This window comes from Triturus cristatus, chromosome 1_1 (genome assembly GCF_964204655.1).
Source record: "Triturus cristatus chromosome 1_1, aTriCri1.1, whole genome shotgun sequence".
Taxonomy (NCBI): Eukaryota; Metazoa; Chordata; class Amphibia; order Caudata; family Salamandridae; genus Triturus; species Triturus cristatus.
Genome location: NC_140579.1, coordinates 79,329,014 through 79,352,145, shown reverse-complemented (window position 1 = coordinate 79,352,145; position 23,132 = coordinate 79,329,014). Strand labels below are relative to the sequence as shown.

The window sequence follows — 23,132 nt, the reverse complement described above, 5'->3', positions numbered from 1 at the left end:
ATAAAAAATAGATTGAGACCTATTACATTCGTCAGTTTATACGCTCCGGTAGACGATTGCTCCTCAGTTTATGAGGATCTATTTCAATCTTTACTGATGGTGGCAGGAGATATTATTATTGGAGGAGATTTCAATCTAATTATGAACTTACGGCTGGATAAGACCACGCAATCTAGGAAACAAGTCAAACCTAAATCATTGAAAGTTATTCTTAACTATAAAAAAACTTTGGACCTTTGTGATCCATGGCGCACTCAATACCCGTCAAAAAAAGAATATACATGTTGGTCAGGCAGGTTTAAGTCTTTTTCACGGATTGACTTTTTTCTAGCCTCTAAACAGCTTAATATGTTGAATCAAAGGCCTATTCATAATGGGTTCTCAGATCATGCAATGTTGGTTATTAATTTTGCTCTGGATCCAAACTCAAAGACTCCTAAGCGTTGGGTATTCAACAAAACATACTTGAATGATGAAATGTGGGTAACGTCTTTGAAAACAGAGATCAATGATTTTGTATTTCGCAATGTCAACTCGGCCCCGATTAATATTATCTGGGATGCTATGAAAGCCTTTATCCGTGGTATAATTATAAGTAAAGATGCAGCAGTATTTAAAGCAATTAAAAGTAAAAAAGAGGCGCTGGAACAAAGAATACAAGCTTTAAACAAATTAAGACAGGCAAACTCATCCAATACGATTTCACATCAATTAGATGAAGCCAAAAGGGCATTAAGCGCACATTATTATGCTCAAAGCGAGGAGATTTTTCGCAGACATTCTCAAAAAATATATGAAGACAGTAATTTTACTGGGAAGTTCCTAGCTTGGCAGGTGAGAGAACAAGCAACGGCTAATTTGATCAGAGAATTAAGATGCCCAGCGACTCAAATAGATACTCGATTGGGGTAGGGAAGATAATGCTCACTCACTATAATAAAATCTATAGTCAGCAACATAGTATTGATCAAATAAAACTATCGGATTTTTTAGAAAATTGTGCATTGCCCTGCCTTTCTCAAACCGATCAGGAAGCATTGTTATGCCCTTTCTCAGTGGAAGAGGTAGAATTGGTGGTCAAAAACCTACCAAATGGGAAGGCTTCTGGCCCAGACGGATTTCCAGCGGAATTTTTTAAAATGTTTTTTTGCACTTTTTCAAATATTTTTTTGTTATTATTAAATTCGATGTTGGAAGGAGGCTCGATCCCGGACTCTTTTAGAGAAGGAACGGTGGTGAGTTTTCTGAAGAAGGGGAAGGATGCTAAAGACCCAAACTCGTACCGACCAATTACCTTACTAAACACAGATTATAAAATCGTTACTAAATTAATATCAATGCGCATGAATCAAATCTCAACAGAATTGATCCACCCGGATCAGAACGGTTTTATTCCAGGAAGGCAACTGTTTACAAACACACATTATTTAGTTGATGCCTTAGATTATTTTGAGACACGAGGGATCCCAGCATTGATTTTGTTATTAGATGCAGAAAAAGCGTTTGATTTGGTGGTTTGGGAGACACTTTTTATTATTTTAAGGCACTTTGGTATTCCCCATAAAATTGTAAATTTAATTCGAAATCTGTATACTATGGCCAAAGCAAATATTATTATAAATACGGTAATGGTCGGTACTGTTTTCGTTAAGAGAGGTACGAGACAGGGATGTCCCTTATCCCCAGTCTTGTTTGCGTTCTTTATTGAGCCCCTTGCGGCTGCAATAAGGAACTGTGTTAATATCTCTCCCCCTATTCCTTCAATAAGTAAGATCAAACTTTATGCGGATGATATTATGTTATTAATTAAACCTGAGCTTCATTCGCAAGTTAAGATGCTTCAGATCTTCGAAGAGTTCGAAGCCTTAGGGGGTTACCGGATAAACAAAAAGAAAACAGAGATTCTGATTTGTGGGAACAGAGATCCAGAAATACATCCCGATCTAAAGTGTTGCATTAATACTAAACCCAAAAGATATCTCGGGGTCTATTTCTCACAGTCAGTTACGGACTTATATATGCCTAACTTCGATCCCCTTCTTTCTAAAATCCGCTTAATGTTTACACGCTGGAACTCCCTGCCACTATCAATCCTGGGTCGGGTTGCCCTGATAAAAATGTCCATTCTTCCATTATTTAATTTTTTGTTTTCTACTATTCCTTGTTTTTTATCAGGAACGTATTTTTCCAAGATTGAATCTATGTTCTCTGCATTCGTATGGGCAAAGAAGCCTCCTCGTATAGCAATCAATACTCTCTATGCTGATTTAGATCAAGGAGGACTTTCTCTGCCAAATATTAGAGATTATTATAATGCCTATTTTATACAGTATCTGTCGAGATTCAGGAATCAAACTCTAGGTCAAAATTTGTTTATTAATTGTTTCTTCGATCTAATTTGTTTTGAAAATGAGCAACCCCCTCCCCTGCAGATTTTTAAATCCCCCAAATTAGTTCGCTATAAGATTCTCTTATGGTTTCTTAAAAAACGTACTGTTATGTTTAATAGATATTCACTCCCACTAGTTAATGCAACAACTCCACTGTCCAGTATTTTTCCACTGATGGGTATTAAAGGTAGATCGGATATAGTGGACAATTGGGCCAGAGTAGGATTTAGTAAAGTAGCTGATTTTTTAAAAAATGGAGGCTGGATAACTCCTAGAGAGATGGCAAGTCTTGTTCAGACAAATTTTTTGTTGGTTTTGTCATATAATACTATTTTTAAATTTTTGGGCCAACTTGATATTGAACAGCTTAATCAACCAACGCAATTGGTTAAAGATCTCTTGATAAATGAGTGTATAAAGAGACCAGGGGAATGGAAACGTTGCTTAGCATATAGTAGGGAAACGGATTTAAGTCAAAAAGTAATTAAAAAATGGAAGGAACAAGAAAACCATGTATTATCTATGAATACTTGGAAGACCATTAACCATTTTAATTTTAATATACTTCGGGGAGCTAATTGGCGAAGAATGTTATTTTTGGGGAAATGGTTATTATATCGTACTCCTGCTGCCATTTCCAAAATGTATTCAAACTATCCTTCAAACTGTTTCAGATGTACTCAGCACATTTCCGCCAACTGGTCTCACGTAATGGCTCACTGTACCAATATAAGGGAATTTTGGGACGATATTTTTGTGTTCTGCCAGATTAATTTCAAAATTACGCTCCCTTTTAATGAAAAACTGATACTATATGGTTTTGATTCAGATCTTAAAATATCCGCCCAATTGACTAAACTATTGTATATAGTAACGGTAGTTGCAAGATCTTTACTACTGCAAAACTGGCGGACAAAACAGATTCCAAGTAAATTAGAGTGGATACAGAAAATGAGGAGAGTAAGAAAGAGTGAACAAATTTATGCTCTGCGGGTGGGAGGTGGGAGAAAATTTGATAAAATTTGGGGTTCTTTTTTTGATTCGGACTGATGGTTATTTAGTGGATGATGTTTAACTTTATTATGTGAGAATCCTTTATGTTGAAGCTGTTTTTTATGGTATTTGATACTGTATATGTTTGACCAGTAATCCTTATTGTAACTAAAGTACTTCAATAAAAATACAAATTTAAAAAAAAAAAAAAAAAAAAGAGTATATGTAAACACAAGTGTGTTGTTGAACTCTCCCCCGCCCCTTTGGCAAACGGATGCAGAGGTTTTAAGGGGCAACAATCTGGTTGTGCCGGACCATCACTAACACCAACTCCTTGCCCCCTAGTTGAGCCAAAGCCTACTTGAATAGGATGTGAGAATTGTAGTGCTCTGAAGAGGTAGAGGTCATTTTAGTAAACGTGCATGAAAAGGATTTTGCGTCTGTTACTTGAGAAGTATGGGGTAAGAGCACGTAGTGAAGCACAAGACACTTTATTTGCAATGAAGTCATTCGACATTTTAATTACAATTGCTAGAAATATTCTGCTCATCCAGAAACGGTAGTTTTTAGTGCAATTTAGCATCTTTAAGTATATTCTGTAGAAAAGATCACTTTATATTAAAATATGTTATATTAATTATGTGTGTTTGTAGTAAAAATATATGGCAAACTAATGCAGGAAATTCTTATTCTCTGAAATGCCTGATGAATTTGTAGGAATTTTTAATACTGTATTTTTAAATTCGATAAAGATAGAGTTAGATATGTACATTTCTAAAGATGTGTGTCTGGAAGTTACTAGTAAATGTGCAGGATGCAGTGCTAGTCAAAGTAACACAAAGACCTAACTCCGAAAACATGCATCACAATACAGTCGTAACACTAGTTGTTGTGATTATCAGCACCAAACTCTAGGTTCTACAGGCTTTTCCATTTCCTCCCAGGTTAATTTGTTCTCCAAATAGCTTGAGTGTGATCCATGCAGAGCTGCTAAGCAGGCTGTGCTGATTGATTCTCGTAAGTACATCAACAGCCTGTGTTGATGATTTAGGGTAGGAGTCCTATTCTGAAAGTAACTGCCATGTTTGATCATTGGAAGAGCTGCTCTTTGCACTAGGTGCAGTACCATAGCAAGCCAATTAGTAGCTTCTTTTAAAGCAGTCAAAGTCAAAGCCTCTATATCCACAAAGGTACTTAATGATCTCTCAGAAGACAAGTATAGGTAGAGTCCATGGACCCTTGACTGAAATGGAACACCATTCTCTGTATGTGTATGCTAAGACTGCAATGAAATACCAGCGTTAGGTAGAACATTAAACAGACTGAGACGCAAAGGTACCTTAGATCGTATACGTTTTAGTGTCTTCTGCCAAAACACAAGGAATGTTCAAGAAGTTGTATGCGTCAGTGTGATGGGTTTTAATTTTTCCTTCATAGTTGTTGCTATATCATGATCTTTTAGCTGTGCCAATAAATGAATGTAACATTTCTTTTCCTTTCACAAGGACATGGCTGCCGTAGATCCAATACTGACTCTAAAAGAGGAATCCTCTTGCCCCATCTGCCTTGATTACTTTGATGATCCAGTGATCACGGCGTGTGGACACAACTTCTGCCGCTCATGTTTGGGTCTGAGCTGGAGAGATTTGCAGTCGGATTTCTCTTGTCCCCAGTGTCTCACAGTATCTGCTCAAAAAAGAATTCTGGCCAATAGACAGTTGCGCAATGTTGTAGAGTTGGTCAAGCAGTTGAACACTAAAAAGGAGGCAACAAAGGAGCTGCTGTGTGAGAAGCACAAGGAATCACTGAAGCTGTTCTGCCAAGACGATCAGGAACTCATCTGCGTGGTGTGCGACCGCTCCAGGGATCACAGGTCTCACACTGTGCATCCCATAGAAGAGGCCGCCCAGGGGTGCAGGGTATGTATGAGTCAATCGGGTATCTCATGTCTTACACTTTCAGTATGTCTCTGGTTTTAGGGCTCATGTCTCTCCTACAAATCATGATTCACAGAGATGTGTGAGTTGCAAACAGCTTGCACCCAATGCACCTGCCTTACATGCTGTTATCCCACTAGCGCCTTAATATCACCTAATGCCTTGCATTCCCTTTTTTGTCTTTATAGTGCTGATTTGCATAACTAAAAACCGAAGGTTTCTTATCACTCTCTTGCTTTTGGTCAAGGCTAAGTCACTTGACAGTCTTTAAAATTAGATGATGATGTAGTTTTAACGGATTCCCCGGCCTTTATCCTTTACTGCCAGTCAAAACAAATAAACCATCCACCTATATTGCTTTCACTAAGCACTTTAAGGGAATGAACAGATTCATTTTTTTTAACAATAATATCATACATTGTAATTCATAGAAGTGCTCTGTGCACACCCTTCCAGTGGGTGATCAGCAGGTTTTTATTGAGCTGCAGCTTTGTGGGGCGGAGCTGCTCTGCTCTCAGAGCAGGGGAAGGAGCAGTGGGGACTCTTGGGCCGGCCTAACAGTCATGCGCACTTCACATGTTCTCCACCCAGGATGCATTACAGCCTGTGTGGAGAACATGCCAAGGCTCCCAGTCCATGGCTGAGCGCTGAACCACAGTGATCAGACCAGTGGTTTAGGGGAGCCTGGGTGCTTCCTTTTCTGGCCGGGAGAGACACGGAGAGACGACAGAGGGGAGACGCGGCGAGGAGGTACGTTTTTTTTTCTTTACCCTCTCCTCCCACCCCCCTCCCCTGTACCTCTCCACCCCCGATCCGTGCCAGCTGCCCCTGCTCTTTCAGTCATCTCCTCAGATATTCTGTCCTGCCTGCTGGTCAGCATTGGGGACACCTGTCCTGCTGTCCCACTCTCGCATGATACTGATGATTCAGGTCTACTCCTGATTACATGATCCCCCTTTCAACCCTAGAACTGCGATGTAGTAAGGGGGTTGACACACCGAGATGGGTCATATTTTCAGGAACTGGGGACTCTCTCAGAATAAGCATGTAAAAAGGCTCAAAAATTAGGAACTACACTGCAGGTTACATGTCTGAAGCTTTATAAAAAAAATGATAAAAAAATCTCATGTCCACACCTCACTTGATCAGAGGCGTCATTCACAGCAGGTGTCATACACACTCTTTTTTTTTTGGTCTCGCCTAGGCAGTGCGCATGCGTTGCTCTAGGAGAGGGCCTTTAGGCATCGGTCTTCACTTTTCAAGCACTCGCACTCGTGGCGGCATCCACCTTGCGGGGGCGAGCAGCGGCGCGGCCACATTAACTACAGACATATGGCCCCTGCTCGCCACTGCTCACTCCCACAAGCTTAATGCCGCCACAAGCACGAGTGCTTGAAAAGTGCAGACCGCTTGTTTCCATTCGGGGGCCTCTCTTCACACTTCTCCTTTAACCCCCTACATTTACGTTTTACCTTTTATATATACTAACATAAAGACTCTCTTCTTGGCACATGCAATCCAGACCCCCATTGTCCGAGGACACACGTGGTAACACATCCGCCCCCACAATCGTGGAGTGAATCGTTCACTGCACACAGCAGCAGCACCTACCTTCCCGAAGGTCTGCTGCTGCTGCTGCTGCAGGTGGAGCAGGCCTTGCCGCACCGGTCCCTCTTCCATGACCAGCCAATGAGCATCATCCGCCAACCTCTCCAGCTTCTCCTGTGCTCCCTCTCTAGCTCAGCCTCTTCACCTCACTCTCTCAGTCACTCTCTGCTCTCTCCAGAGAACTCACTCCATGTCTCGTATCGCTGTCACTGCAGCGGCGTCTGAGTTCACTCTGGCCTGGTCTCGCCTTTTCGGCCGAGCACTTTTCTGTCTGCCTCCGTATTGAAGAACCAGGCTTTGTCAGGCCCGGCGGCGCAGGGTACGCCTGAAATCTTCTGAGTTTGCCTTCCAAATTACAGAGACACGGAACACTCTGTTAGCATAGGAACTTCAATTTATTTAGCTGCAGCTAGGTACAGTTGTCCCAGAAGTACATCGTAAGTAGGTTCTTAGGAGACTGCCACTTCAATCCGTGGCTCACAGTCTTTTGTAGCGCTGGAATCCCCTAAAGCAACAACCCCCTTCATGTACAATAAAAATACAAATCATCCACAAGAAAACATTCTTTGTACAAGATACAGGATAATGGGTAATAGAAATTCCTTCCCTAAGGTCGTGTTCTCTACCCGACCCTATAGGTCAGGTGGCATAGCCATTCCATGGTCAAATTAATTTACAACAGGGCGCGTTTGTGTGTTGAAGAGGGTGATTTGTAAAACAGCTATAGGGGCCGAGAACGGTCACCAAGGGTCAAAAGATGGTTATCTCGGGAATTAGCTGCTTCGAGCCGGGTCTCAGAGTGTACTTGCTCAGAGAGACAGAAAAAAAGGTCGTTTTACATGTTACAGTACAGAGTATGGGAGAAACGCTGATTACATGTACAGTATCTTGATTGGCAATCTCAGACAAAGATCGATCAGGGAAATTGGCTTTGCGAGGTCAGTTTCAGATGAAGAGGTCAGTTTCTTACAGTTCATTCCACAGTCAGAAAGAAACCTAGTTAATGTATACATGGACTAAGAAGGCCAGGCCACTTTGTTCGCCAGGCTTCCTTCACAGGCCTACGTGAGGGCAACACAAAATGGTGGCACAATAAAATGGAGTCAGTCTCGAGAATTACAGAACCTCAGACCCTCCTTTTGCCATTACGTAGGCAATAACCTAATTTATTGCTAGGTGAGCATTTTACATTCTACACATTTCATTTAAGCAGGTATATGTAAGCTATCAACAGGGATACAAAGAGAACAAAGCATCGAGTCATAATTAACATTCAGATAGCAGAAGAAAGTAATGACCATTATTACAAACAGGATTATTATTTTTTCACAACCCTAGGCAAAAGCAAATCCTAAAATTATTTAGCGAACCTTTTCAGGACTCCTATGCATTTCAGTGACTATTTGTATACTCAGGTGAAACAGTGGCGATCCTTATCAATGCTCTCAGGTGAAATGAAGATACTCTTCAACAGAGGATAGACTTCATTCTGCTTTTACTAAACAGAATACTACTCTAAAACAATGCCAGCAAAACAATAAGAATCAGTCTCCTAACACCCATTCTATGCAATTACACGGGAACCGCTTGTGCAGCCATAACTATGCCAAAGTCCGTTCTAAGCCTCTCTGGTAGGCTTCTATCGTCCATCAAATCTGCTTCTGTTGTTTTCTTCCGCATTGGGCCTCTTCATTCAGGCCTTCCATGAAAATAGTGCTTCTCAGTATCCGTTGGAGTGCCCTCCTGGCAAACACTCACAGCTCACTCGAAAGTCTCAATGTCTCAAAGCAGTGCACCAATATATTTCCTCTGCGGCAGGCACTACAGATATTGTGCTCTTCGTTGGTCATGGCCACAGATCATCTTGTGCAGACCAAAGTACTATTAATCGGAAAGAGCAACAGACTTTCACGCTCAGCAACACTTTCAGGCTCCAACACTCGCTATTCAGTGTCAGAGGATGATTGGGCTGCTCTTTCATTTAATTTTCCTTTCATCATGTAGTGCCTTAGATCCTCCGGTGCACTGCCCTTCCGTTGGAGCAAAGAAAAGAGAGACGGGGGTGGCCAAAACCCAGGCCAAGGGGCTCAAGGGACTCCACACTGTCAGAGTTTACCCGCACATGACAGGTAAAAAAAACTGAAGCCTCAAACCAGCCCTGCCATCAACAACAGGGATCCTTCTCTTTCGCTCTTTTACACTGAAACTCTGGTTTTGTGATGTCCAACGCCGTCTGATGGAGCAAGTACGATGCTTTGGGGATATCATTGATGGCACGCTGGCGATCGCTGTCCAGCCTTGCTACTTTCTGGGTGCTGGGACTGTAGGGCCAAGACGTCCGCCTTTCATCTGTAGCTGTCACTGATGGGAATTAGGCTTAAATCAATGTTCTGCAGGTGGCCAGAAGCCATGGGACAACTCTGGTTTAGAATGCACTGTCACTCTCATAAGAGGCAAAGGCAGTACTTCTAGTCCAGGGGTCTCCAACGAGTAGCTCGGGAGCCACTGGTAGCTCGCCAGTACCTTCAAAGTAGCTCTGTGAGGTGAAGTTAAGCCCAGAATCAATTTCAGAGTAGGTACCTATTAAAGAAGGCAGCACTGATCATCTCAAGACCCTAAGAGTGACAGCCAGCCAAACGTATCACAGTAACTCATACTAACACTCAAACACGCAGTGTGCCAGCCTATAGGATCTGCTACATGACAGTCTGTATCCAATCTCAATATAATTAAGTCACAAGGAGATTGACCATGTTGCAGTCTCTCCTTTATCAGTCACAACATGTGTGTGAACAGTGCACCATCAAAAAGGTATGGCAGCAGTAGCCTGAGCTGTAATCAGTGCTGACCCACCAAAATGTGGGACTGCAGGAGTCAGAGTGAAAATGTGTCAGTTTAGATGCATGATCAGCTCAAGACCTGAGGAGAACAGGGTATGATACAGACCAGAGAAAACTAAGAGACTTTTAGAACAGATCACCATATTAAATGCTCCTAATAGAGAAAGAGGTTGCTCCAAGGGGAGTGTGGGACAGATATAAAGGAGGGGAATACAAAAGGCAAATTCAATAATCAATCAATTAAACATTCTGGTATCATTAGTACAACTGGACATGGTTCATAGTGGCACCAGTTTTACAGATAGGCCAGTCCCTCTTGGATTTACAAATATTCATTTCATGATTTTCTAATGGGATAAACATCTCTTAAATGACTACATCTGTGTGTTCCTACATTCCTTATCTAGAACACCTCAAAAGGGGAAATGCATGATACAAATTTATCAGGGGCATGCAGATACCTCCCTTTAATAATTGTGCAGCAAGTGCACCATGCAATACACAGGCTAAACAACATCTCCTCATGGTCACTGGGATTAATAATAATTCTTAGGTCTCTGGTATCTGATCTACAATTTTCCTTTCCCTAGTCACCTGTCCGGAGGGGGCACTATACCCACTTAAAATCACAATCCTGTTACTCAGGATAGCAAATAAGAAACTCTTGGTGTCTCTTATGACTACATGTAGAAGTGCAATATCACAAGGAAAGTTAGGTCACCTTTAGCAAGAGCCACAGATTTATAGTTCATCCTTGGGGTCTAATCAGGGAACATCAATCTAGGCTGCTCGTCCCTTAAAGGAAGGAGCAGTAACATGACTAACTGCAGGTGACACACTTTTAATCCTGTATATCTCTTTTGTTTATATATATATATTTTTTTTTCAATACCATTATAGCCAAATAGACATGCACTGGTGAAGTGTTGTCTGTCATATTCACAGCATGAAATATCATATCTGTGAAATTTAGTAACCAGAACAAGTCCAACCAACTGTTGCGTAGCGATGGGCATCGTCATGACCATCCCCTCACAACACAGGGGAGCTTGTAACAGTATTAAAAGCAAAAGCGTAAACACAACGCAAAAATAAAAAACGTGCATAAAATAAAAACACACATGCCAAGCCATCAGGTATACTTGCTGTATACCAAAGCCATCAGGTATACCTGCTGTATACCAAGCACAGAAAGCATAGACACATTTCAATATCATATGTAAATGAACGGTGATGCACAACACTATGTCATGTACTTTATGCACAATGAAACTGCAACTCAACAACTAATATTCTGGCCTGCTTAATTTGTCAGGCTCAAAAATAATATTCCATCTCCTTACTCTTTTCTTTTGACAGCAGGTCACCAGAGTGGTGACCGGCTGTCAAAACAACTGACTGTGTCGCTTCTGACACACAGGATCAGCTGGAACAATTCATAGAAAGACAAAATGCACAAAAATAAACACAAACATTTCTTTCCAAAGAAGTTATGCAAAAACACATCTGTTTCAACACACAGCTGACAGCACCCTCCTTTTTTTCAATTTGTACATTGATCAGGGACATATGGAGCACTCGTTCCACCACCCCATGATATGGACCATCGCTGTGCTGTTTGGCTGTTAACCCCTGCTTTTTCACTACTCCTCTTCACCTACTGTAACATTCTCAGTCCTTTCTAGTCCTCTCTCACCCTGATTCCCTGCCTATAGTCATTCAGGGCGCTCATTTCACCATTATTCCTTCACAACTGACAAAAAAATACAAACCTAGTGGCACTTAACTGGAACCATCTTGTCAACTTTGCAATGACTAAAACATGTAAGCATGTTAAGCCACCTTAATGTTAACTGTCTAAAAGGAAAACATTTTCACAGACACTCCGTGTTCCCTTGCGCCACAATTCCCCCCAAAAAATGAATCTTAATTTGCTGATCGTTTTTACCTAGGCATGTAGCCCACAGAATTCTAAGAAAGAGCTTCATCTTACGTTTTGTCTGAGGCTAATGCCACATTTGTTCTTGAACAATATGGGAACAGACAGGGCTCCCTAACGATTCTGGCTGTCCTATCTTATCAGAAAAGCTAAAAATAGCACCTCAGCGCGGAACCAGCCACTGCGAGCACTCCTGGCCCCCATCACTTTTCAAGGTTCCTATAGTGTGCAAGCATTAATGTCTTCTTGTCAGGGAAGCTTTTCCAAGCAATGGTTTCTCCATCTGTTTACACTCACTTCTAACTCCCACCTTACTGACCTCAAGGTCAAAATCTGCCTCTCCTCAGCCCTCTCTCTCTTCACCCTGAAGCTGTCACAGACAAAAAAACCTTCCTAACTCTTTCTAACTTGCAATAACCAACCCTATCCAAAACCACAAACCATATATATATATTACTCCCTTTAAGGGCCACAATCCACTCCTATTCCCAGACTCAAAAACATCTACTGTGAATAATTCACAGAACACAACAACACAACATACCAGCTTTAGAACAAATGCTTGTTACCACCCTATGCAATGGTACTCATTTCATCAACCTTAAATGAATGAACGTCTCAATAGGTCCAGCTAGAGTTATAACCTTCAATCTTGATATTAAACCCAAACCTCTGCACTGGGCACATTGGCTCACTGAGACATTAAAAGCAACCCCAACTGGGAACAACCTGCAAATTTTTATTGTACTTAAATATATGCATTTACTGAAGCCTAAAGCACTTTAAAGCTATTGTAAAGGGCAAACATGCTGTTTAAATAGTCTATTTTACCCAATTTCGACTTTGATATTTGGGGCACTTAAAATTAAATATCCTATAATTGTGCTACATATTAATCATCCTCAGAATGTTCTTTACAAATTGCAGAGATTGGACATTAGACATATCTCATGTAAATCCTTAGAAAAATGAGTTTTTTACGCCTGCGCCAAGTGAAATTCCATATGCAAATGTTCTCATTTTTGCGGTTCAACACAACTTAAATTAAATGTTAATGCTAGGAGGTCACAGTATGAGTATTAAGCTTTATAAATATTAAAAAACGAATTTATAAGCACTTATTTTTAATAATTCTTTTTCATAATTAATAATTATTTTTAATAAACCCAATCATTTTTGAAAGGTCCATATATAAAAGCAAGCTGCATCCCTTGCCTATCATTTTAGACACATTTATTTATAAGCCTAAACACAGAAGCTTATCTTGAAACATGACAAATTCTTGCGCCATTTTTTTTTTTTTTTTTTTTAAAGAACAATTATTCTAACCTTAGAACCAACAATATGCTTATAAAAATGCTTGAAGAGAGGAAACCCTTAATTGAAATGTCTTCTTGTAATACAAAATAATGAACCGTAGTTTTGGAACCTTTTTTTTAAAACAACAGCCTGAAATGCAAAGTTCCACCCGTGTTTAACTGAGGGCGAAGTCCTGGCTTGAGTAAACATTCCTGGCTTTTATCTTTTAAGCATTTAACAGCTTGTACATGTGCATAGTTGCCTACTCTATAAATTAAAGAGCAACATATAGCTATTTAGCATATCACATGGTTCATTTCTGAATTTTTACTTAATTTCTACTTAATTAATTAACTGACATTTTGCTTAACAGACTGACAACATCAAGAAAAACCACAAACACATATTGAGCTCATTTCAGACATAAACAGAAAGGGGTCAGACACTCAGGACACACAATACAGCGAGCTTTAGTCATTTATTTCATAAATAGCGCCATCGCTATTTACTTACAGAAGTTGCACTAATGGGAAAACCACATAGACATTTAAACACACATTTAACCCACAGATCAATACACAAGACAGAAACAAAGGACAGCCCACAGACTGTACTTAAACTAAACGATTTGTAAATACTAGTTGTAAGTCATATTTACAAGAAGCGCTTCTCAATAGTGTTCCAAAAGACTGCATAAACAGCCCCACAGACCTTTATTTCCAAGAAGCCAAGATACACTCAATTCACTAGCTTTGGCTGGCAGAACACCAATAAATCGCTCTGCATATCTACATTCATAAGATTGCGCAGAACAAAGGATCCTTGTATGTATTATGTCCATATTTTAATTCCCTGGGGATACAGAATCACCAAGGAAGAAATATGTTTTTATACCTAAACCTATTTAGGTATTCCCTCTAGGGGAGCCGGCTAATTTAATTCACATAGTTCCAACCGGAGGAATTGGACAAGAGTCCTCCAGCCGGAACTCCCTATCAAAACCAAAACCAAACCATTTTACCAAACTTATTAAAACCAGGCATCGTTAGCACACTAGTTTCTTACAAACTTCAAGGGGATTAATTAGTCACTTTATGGTACACAAACTGCACTCACCCCTCGGTTTCGGCTTTTGCAAAAGTCGAACAAAACAAAACAGAGACAAAGGAGTGGCCACTATACTTAACTTATCCAGATGATTCCCACGCCAACAGAGGTCCGTTCTAATGTCTCGCCATACCAATACCAAGAGGGCCAAAGTGTGGCGGCAGTCAGGGCAGCAGGTCTTCGCAGCCGTTAGAGGGGAGAAGCCACGCTGTAAAAACCTTCGATCCACTTACGACATGCAGGGGTCGATCACATGGTGCGCGTCCTCCGGAATTTCCTGGCGGGGCTCCTCACGATCCTCGGGCTGGACCCACGTCCTCTGAAGCCGCCTCACAGAGGGCACCATTTGAAGAACCAGGCTTTGTCAGGCCCGGCGGCGCAGGGTACGCCTGAAATCTTCTGAGTTCACCTTCCAAATTACAGAGACACGGAACACTCTGTTAGCATAGGAACTTCAATTTATTTAGCTGCAGCTAGGTACAGTTGTCCCAGAAGTACATCGTAAGTAGGTTCTTAGGAGACTGCCACTTCAATCCGTGGCTCACAGTCTTTTGTAGCGCTGGAATCCCCTAAAGCAACAACCCCCTTCATGTAGAATAAAAATACAAATCATCCACAAGAACACATTCTTTGTACAAGATACCGGATAATGGGTAATAGAAATTCCTTCCCTAAGGTCGTGTTCTTTACCCGACCCTATAGGTCAGCTGGCATAGCCATTCCTTGGTCAAATTAATTTACAACAGGGCGCATTTGTGTGTTGAAGAGGGTGATTCGTAAAACAGCTGTAGGGGCCGAGAACGGTCACCAAGGGTCAAAAGATGGTTATCTCGGGAATTAGTTGCTTCGAGCCGGGTCTCAGAGTGTACTTGCTCAGAGAGACAGAAAAAAAGGTTGTTTTACATGTTACAGTACAGAGTATGGGAGAAACGCTGATTACATGTACAGTATCTTGATTGGCAATCTCAGACAAAGATCGATCAGGGAAATTGGCTTTGCGAGGTCAGTTTCAGATGAAGAGGTCAGTTTCTTACAGTTCATTCCACAGTCAGAAAGAAACCTAGTTAATGTATACATGGACTAAGAAGGCCAAGCCACTTTGTTCGCCAGGCTACCTTCACAGGCCTACGTGAGGGCAACACAAAATGGTGGCACAATAAAATGGAGTCAGTCTCGAGAATTACAGAACCTCAGTATCTCTCCGAAGGCCCTCTCTGTCTCTCACTTCCTTGTTTATCTCACTCCCCTTCATGGGTTGCCTCGCGCCCTCCGCTCCACCTCCCGTCACATCGTCTGCTTCGAGGTGCGCGTCCCGGCATTTTGGCATCTTTTATCTAAAAATCCGATGTCACGTCCTTATTCACAAGTTTAACTTCCTGTGTGCTCAATGTGACAGCAGTTGAGGAAGGGGAAACAGTGACTGCAGTGGGTGCGTGATAAACACCACACAAGCACACATCTTGTTGCTGTTACATCGCTTCCTGTGTTGCATCGGCCTTTCATTTCCCCATCCGCCTCCATGTTGCCTCTGGTCTCTCCTGGTTTTCCCATAAAACTCAACTTAAAGGAAATGCTGTACCGACTAAACACAAACTGAGACTGGTTCCATTACCAGTAGGATGGGAATTGTCAGAAATGATTACAAAATTGTGCGCTAAAGGCGTGATAGAACCAGTGGATGCATCTGAGTGTGTTTCGCCCATTGTTCAAGTTAAAAAGAAAAATGTGGAACTCAGCATGTGTGTTGACCTGAGATCGGTCAATATACAGATTGTGGTAGAGTGTCACCCTTTACCCAAAGTTCAAGAATTGCTTGCGAAATTGGATGGTGCCAAATACTTCACCACTATTGACTTAAAGGTAACATACCAAAGGGTAACCGAAAGCATCTTTAAACACTTGCTAGGAGCCTTATTGTTTTATTGAAGTTTTACCTGTTTTAACTTTTGTTGTACTGCTGCTATAGAGGGGCAGCTGCGTTATAGCTCAGGTGGGGAAGTGGGCATTTTACTTCACTCGCACTTTCCGAGCAGTCTTTCGGGCCAGCGCTCTAGCGGCTGGACCCCTGCTCTGCTCACGGCTATAAATGCGCCAGATGACGCGACCGCGCAGCGGTAACCAAAAGCATCTTTAAACACTTGCTAGGAGCCTTATTGTTTTATTGAAGCTTTACCTGTTTTAACTTTTGTTGTACTGCTGCTATAGAGGGGCAGCTGCGTTATAGCTCAGGTGGGGAAGTGGGCATTTTACTTCACTCGCACTTTCCGAGCAGTCTTTCGGGCCAGCGCTCTAGCGGCTGGACCCCTGCTTTGCTCACGGCTATAAATGCGCCAGATGACGCGACTGTGCAGCGGTAACCGAAAGCTTCTTTAAACACTTGCTACGAGCCGTATTGTTTCATCGAAGTTTTATCTGTTTTACCTCTTGTTGTACTGCTGCTATTGAGGGGGAGCTGTGTTATAGCTCGGGGGAAGTGGGCTTTTTACTTCACTCGCACTTTCCGAGCAGTCTTCCGGGTCAGTGCTCTAGCGGCTGCACCCCTGCTCTGCTCACGGCTATAAATGCGCCAGATGACGCGACCGCGCAGCGGTAACCAAAAGCATCTTTAAACACTTGCTAGGAGCCGTATTGTTTTATTGAAGTTTTACCTGTTTTAACTTTTGTTGTACTGCTACTTTTGAGGGAGAGCTGTGTTATAGCTCAGGGGAGAAGTGGGCCTTTTACTTCACTTGCACTCGCACTTTCCGAGCAGTCTCCCGGGTCAGCGCTCTAGCGGCTGGACCTCTGCTTTGCTCACAGCTATAAATGCGCCAGATGACGCTACCGAGCAGCGGTAACCGAAAGCATCTTTAAACACTTGCTAGGAGCATTATTGTTTTATTGAAGTTTAACCTGTTTTAACTTTTATTGTACTGCTGCTATAAGAGAAGCTGTGTTATAGCTCAGGGGAAAAGTGGGCTTTTTACTTCACTCGCACTTTTCGAGCAGCCTTCCGGGTCAGCGCTCTACCGGCTGGACCCCTGCTCTGCTCACGGCTATGAATGAACCAGATGACGTGATCGCGCAGCGGTAACCAAAAGCATCTTTAAACACTTGCTAGAGCCTTATTGTTTTATTGAAGTTTAACCTGTTTTAACTTTTGTTGTACTGCTGCTATTGAGGGGGAGCTGTGTCATAGCCCAGGGGGGATGTGGGCTTTTGACTTCACTCGCACTTTCCGAGCAGTCTTCCGGGTCAGCGCTCTAGCGGCTGGCCCCTGCTCTGCTCACAGCTATAAATGCGCCAGATGACGCGACCATGCAGCGGTACCCGAAAGCATCTTTAAACACTTGCTAGGAGCCTTATTGTTTTATTGAAGTTTTACCTGTTTTAACTTTTGTTGTACTGCTGCTATTGAGGGGGAGCTGTGTTATGGCTCAGAGAGGAAGTGGGCTTTTTACTTCACTCGCACTTTCCGAGCAGTCTTCCGGGTCAGCGCTCTAGCAGCTGGACCCCTGCTCTGCTCATGGCTATAAATGCGCCAGATGATGCGACCACACAGCGGACGTGCACAGTGGGCACGCCGCTAGCACGCTGAAGGCAAACCCGTCCGCGCCCAACTGGGCCAGGGACCAGAACCCCTGCCCCTTCCCCCCAGATGCAGCTCAAACAGCTAAATAGAACCCTAGGGCCAAATTGCGGCCATTCCATTTCGCTCAGCGAGTCCCCTGTTGGCTGCTCACATTGTCTGTTTAAATTGCTTCCATCCCTTTCACTCCTCCACTGTCTCGGAAATTATACAAATTGTTCCTGCTAAACTGCAGATCATTGCCTAAACACACAGGAGGGATCTCCATCCTCTTAAAAGATTTAGATCCAGAAGTTCTGTTTCTTACAGAAACTTGGCTTAATTCTTGTTCAGAACCTGATATTGTCCAAACGCTCCTCCTGGGTTATTTAATTTAGAGGCTGGATAGAATGACAGGTAAAGGTGGTGGAATCGATATTAATTATAAAGACCATCTGAGCTGCCGCTTTCTCGTCAGCACATTAAAAGATTGTGAGACCTCTCACTTCTCAATTGGATTTACCCCCACTCTATCGCTGTCAGGTATTCTCATCTATCGCCCACATGGGTCTATTGGTCAATTCTGTAAATCTGTATTCGAAACCGTTGCTAATTCTGCAAGTAATGCTTCTAATTTTACTCTCTTAGGAGATCTTAATTTGCATTTCGATGATCCTACTGCCTCGACCCGCAACAGAATTGCCTCGTGACCTTGCGGCCTATCGACTGTCTCAGAAGGTCTTGCTTGCGACCCATGTTAAAGGGCACCTCCTCGACCCCATCTTTTCTAACCTGGAGGATTTAACGGGGAAAGAGCCCATTCCTCTCCCCTGGTCAGATCACTTTTTAATCTCCTTCTGCTGGACCCCTGTAAATGTTGCCCGATAAACTCGTCCGACACAAGTTTTATCTCGTCCATGGTCCAAACTTCTTTTAGAGAAGTGGGCCCTGGAAATTGAAAAGACCAAACCAATCCCTGACACCAATCCAGTCATCGCCGATGAAAGATTCTACAACTGGATAGAGTGCTCACTTAACCAGGGTCTGCCGAAACATTGATCCAGAACAAGCATTTGCAATGCAATCGGTCTCGCTTTTGGGAACCTATATGTATTTAGCTATGCAGCACATTAGCCTGGGTGCTGAACGTCTACTGTTCTTTAAAATTGAGGGAGAGTAAGCACCAACCTGCGTGACACGCCATGTATGGGAACACATGGAGAGAAATATTGCCTTTCAGCTGGAAATTGTATAGTCCAAAGCTCTGTTTTTAATATAAAATCAGGGCCTTTGGTGGTCATATCACTGAAAAACCAAGATTTGAAAAAAATATTTTTGACTACGAGTGCTCGTGGAAGACAATTTCTATGGACTGGAATCTAGAGCATGCTAAACTGATTCTGGTATTTTACTGACCTCTGCTGGTCGTTTTCTATCAAGACAAATAGAGGCAGTTGAACAGAAAAAAAAGTCCTTAAGCGGAAGCAGACAAGTCGTAGGGCTGATCTCCAGAGCCCACATAGTACATAAGTATATAATAATTATATACTAAAGTATATACAAGAGGTCTCAAATGCTCGACCTAAGCACACAAAGGGGAAAGAAGGAGGATGAGAAAGACTTAAGTACAGTCACAAAGGGAGACAGCAGGAACCAGCAAGAGGAATAAACGAGCCAAGGGTGTCAGGTACTGGATTAAAGAGGCCTGGGGTGGTTTCAATTCTAGAGAGCCCTGGTATTCGGCCCGCTGGCATTTATTTAATAGGGTTTCCGAGCAGAGCTTTGGGCACCGGTACTCATTATTTGACAAATTAAGCACTGACGCATCTGAAAAATACTTTTCCTTCGACGATGCACACAGCACTCATCCCACTGTGGCGCATTCCACTTGCAGGCTCCTGCACCTCTCGTGTGGAAGTGCTTCGGGCTCATGCTCTGACCAACTTGCTCCTTTAATGGACTGTAATGGAAGTGAAGTTCCTTGTGCGCCACAGGGCTCCGGGTTTACTGCTCCGGTGTCCCGGTGGGAGAAACACAGAGCAGCTGAAGCACGAGGCAGGAAACGCATAGCTGCAAAGGTTTTAGATTGCTATGTTTAACATTTTCATAATTTCTGTGTAATTATGAGTGCCATTAGAACCACTATGAGTGACACTTTTCTCACCAGCAAAATCAACCAATAAAAAAAGAAGGAAACATAAATATCAGAAATCTGACCCATTTGAGCAACGAGAAACTCTAAGATCATAAAACTGCTTCAAATTCATGAGGTGGCGGAGTCATAATTACAACAAACTTATCAAAATATCATACATAGCAATCTGAAGCCTTGGCAGATATGAAAGAGGACGAGCATCACTTCACATGAAATAGCATTGAAGGCCATGCCCATAATTCTGTTCTTGACACGATTCTTGTTTACTTAAATATTTCATAAAAACGATAGGAGGTATGTGTTTTATTCTATTGCTATTTTATTGCTTCTCTTGTACAATGCTGATCATATAATTAACTTGTGAATTTTGGTTGGCATAATGTATTGACTAATAAGAATAAAAAGGCAGAAGCAATGCCAATTAGACACAAATAAAAGAAAAGGAGCATGATAAAACAAGGAGAATAAAACAATTCACTTTTACCAGGTGTTGTTTGTTGTCCAAGACGAGGCCATGCAAAAAATTAATGTGATGGGAAAAGGTTTTTCACTTGGAGTGGGGTGAACTAAGTCGGTAAAGCTGTCACTGCAGGGAACACTTTATCCATAAGCGAATGCTGTAAGCAGGAAAGTAAGACTTGTGAAGTAACTACTAATATTAGCCTCAGATGTCACCACTAGAAAGAAAAAAAAAAGCGGACAGCTAGAAAGCAGGTCACATGGCTCCGCTAAGAATTAACACTAAAAGGATCAAGGACTTGCGTTTATACTGCAGAACCACCTAACAGGGTGTGAGAGGCCCTGACACTGAGCCCAGCTGCCTTGGGGCCTATAGCATACATTAATTAGAGTCAGCTGACTCACGGACTCCGCTGGCGCAGTTAGCAGTGTCATGACAGCATGGTGCTGGGCAAGCCTCAGGAGAGGCCGGGAGATACACACAGCGGTCACAGCAGGCTGTATTATTTCAAAATGTAACACCAGTGAAGTGAGCAGTCCAGGGGTCTGGCGGACCACAGCTACACAATTCACTTACTTGAACAAGTCAATAAACTAAGAGAACTGTAAGTACTCTGTAGCAAAGAGAAACCTTTTAAGTCATTTTTAAAACATACTGCATATTTTCTATGCCGTGGGTTTTAGAACAAGCTGCGCACGGTTCACCCTGGAGCAGAGCCTCTCTTCCTCCTGCAGAGTATATCTTCTTGCCTGTGCTGTGACCTGGGAAATGTCTGTGTGCCCCAAGAGATTGTCACATACAGGAGACTGGTCGGGCCAGGAGAGGTAGGGGACACGTTTGTACTCAGCAAGGAATGTTCGAGTACTTAAATCTCTGATTTTTTTAAATGAAATCCCGGATGTTTATTTTCCAGTGTAAAAAACACTTAAGCCGCTCTTTTTAACGAATGGATAAACCTTTCCTCTTGAAGCAATATTGTGATCGGAACAAGAGGACAATACTCTCTGGGGTGCACAATTGAAAATGTCAGTTCTTAAGTGTGTTGGATTGCTGATTTTTACTTAGCTCACATGTAAGGAAATAGAGTTTTCATGTTCTGCAGCGTAAATTGAAATGATGGTTCTGAGATGGACAGTTTGATTGTCTTGAAAATAAATTGCTGCAAAGTCATTTTGTTTGGATCTCTGCTGCCCTCTTGTGGGCTCTGTTGGCACTGACATTGGCGCGGCGAATAAGGGAAAGCCGGAGAGCATACATTTTCTTTCGTCTAATTGTTGAACCGCGGATATTGTCTCTTCTACAGGGTAGGTTATATAATGCCGTGACCCTAATGCACTGCGTAAAACAGATTAGAGTAATACCAACAAGCATTGGCAATACAATAGGACTCGCATTTACGCAAGACCTATTGCATTGCAAATAGCAATGCGTGCGGGCGACGAGGCATGAGGGGGGGCGGCGGCGAGAAGGCTTCGGACTGCGGGAGGGGGGCACAGGAAGAAAGTAGTCTGTGCTGTGAAGGGGCCAGTAGCCATGGAAGGACACAAATGACTGACATGGCTGTTATGGGGAGGAACTAACGAGCTTTAAAACAATCGGAAGGCATCATTTAGAAACTAACATATGAGCGAAAGGTTTCCCCTAAGTACTTTTAGGTCCAAGAGGAGGGGAGGACGACAAATGAAGAAAGAGAACCTCTTATCTGACCTGTCTTATTCTTGTAGAGTTAATCACTTGTGTACTATAAAGACCCCCAAGGTGCAAGGTTACTCAAAAAACATTTTCATTTTTTTATATAAGGTATTTATTATTTACTTTTTTTAAAAAAGAAAAGGATATACATAGCAGAGCATTCATAATTGTTAAGTTGGCATCTAATTCATATGTAGAACATACATTGCTTCACTCTGTGTTTCCTCATAAATTAAATTTCATAGATACTTGTGAACATAAGAAACAAAACTATATAAAAAGACTTATGTTTAGAGACCCCAAAGGAAAATCAAAAAAACCGTCACATCAACATTCTCACCTATCATTCACTCCTGCATACTAACAGACATTCTCCATAGGTAAATTTTGATTTTTCATTAAAAACCAACAAACCATCTGTGGCAAAAGATCCTACTTCAATTCTAGTGCAAGCAAAATTAGTGTGTATACATAAGTTTTAGACAGTTCTTGTTATCTCCTAAAATTCTAGAGTCATGACGTTTTAAATAGAATTCTTCTGAGGATCTCCCAGTGTATGGTTGGTGCTCCTGGTGCACCAACCATACACTGGGAGGTCCTGGGAGATCCTCAGAAGAATTCTATTTAAAACGTCATGACTCTAGAATTTTAGGAGATAACAAGAACTGTCTAAAACTTATGTATACACACTAATTTTGCTTGCACTAGAATTGAAGTAGGATCTTTTGCCAGAGATGGTTTGTTGGTTTTTAATGAAAAATCAAAATTTACCTATGGAGAATGTCTGTTAGTATGCAGGAGTGAATGATAGGTGAGAATGTTGATGTGACGGTTTTTTTGATTTTCCTTTGGGGTCTCTAAACATAAGTCTTTTTATATAGTTTTGTTTCTTATGTTCACAAGTATCTATGAAATTTAATTTATGAGGAAACACAGTGTGAAGCAATGTATGTTCTACATATGAATTAGATGCCAACTTAACAATTATGAATGCTCTGCTATGTATATCCTTTTCTTTTAAAAAAAAAGTAAATAATAAATACCTTATATAAAAAAATGAAAATGTTTTTTGAGTAACCTTGCACCTTGGGGGTCTTTATAGTACACAAGTGATTAAGTCTACAAGAATAATACAGGTCAGATAAGAGGTTCTCTTTCTTCATCA

At 41.8% G+C, this 23,132-nt stretch overlaps 1 protein-coding gene across 3 annotated transcripts in view; it reads left to right on the top strand.

The window, feature by feature from the left end:
- The window catches only part of LOC146869499 (E3 ubiquitin-protein ligase TRIM39-like), a 155,167-nt gene that overhangs the window by 4,718 nt on the left and 127,317 nt on the right, over positions 1-23,132 (top strand). For all 3 annotated transcript variants that reach the window (XM_085600901.1, XM_085600829.1, XM_085600992.1), the window contains exon 2: positions 4,889-5,302. In XM_085600901.1, the coding sequence (XP_085457027.1) occupies positions 4,892-5,302 (411 nt within the window). In that variant the 5' untranslated portion in view covers positions 4,889-4,891. The remainder of the gene's footprint in view (positions 1-4,888; positions 5,303-23,132) is intronic.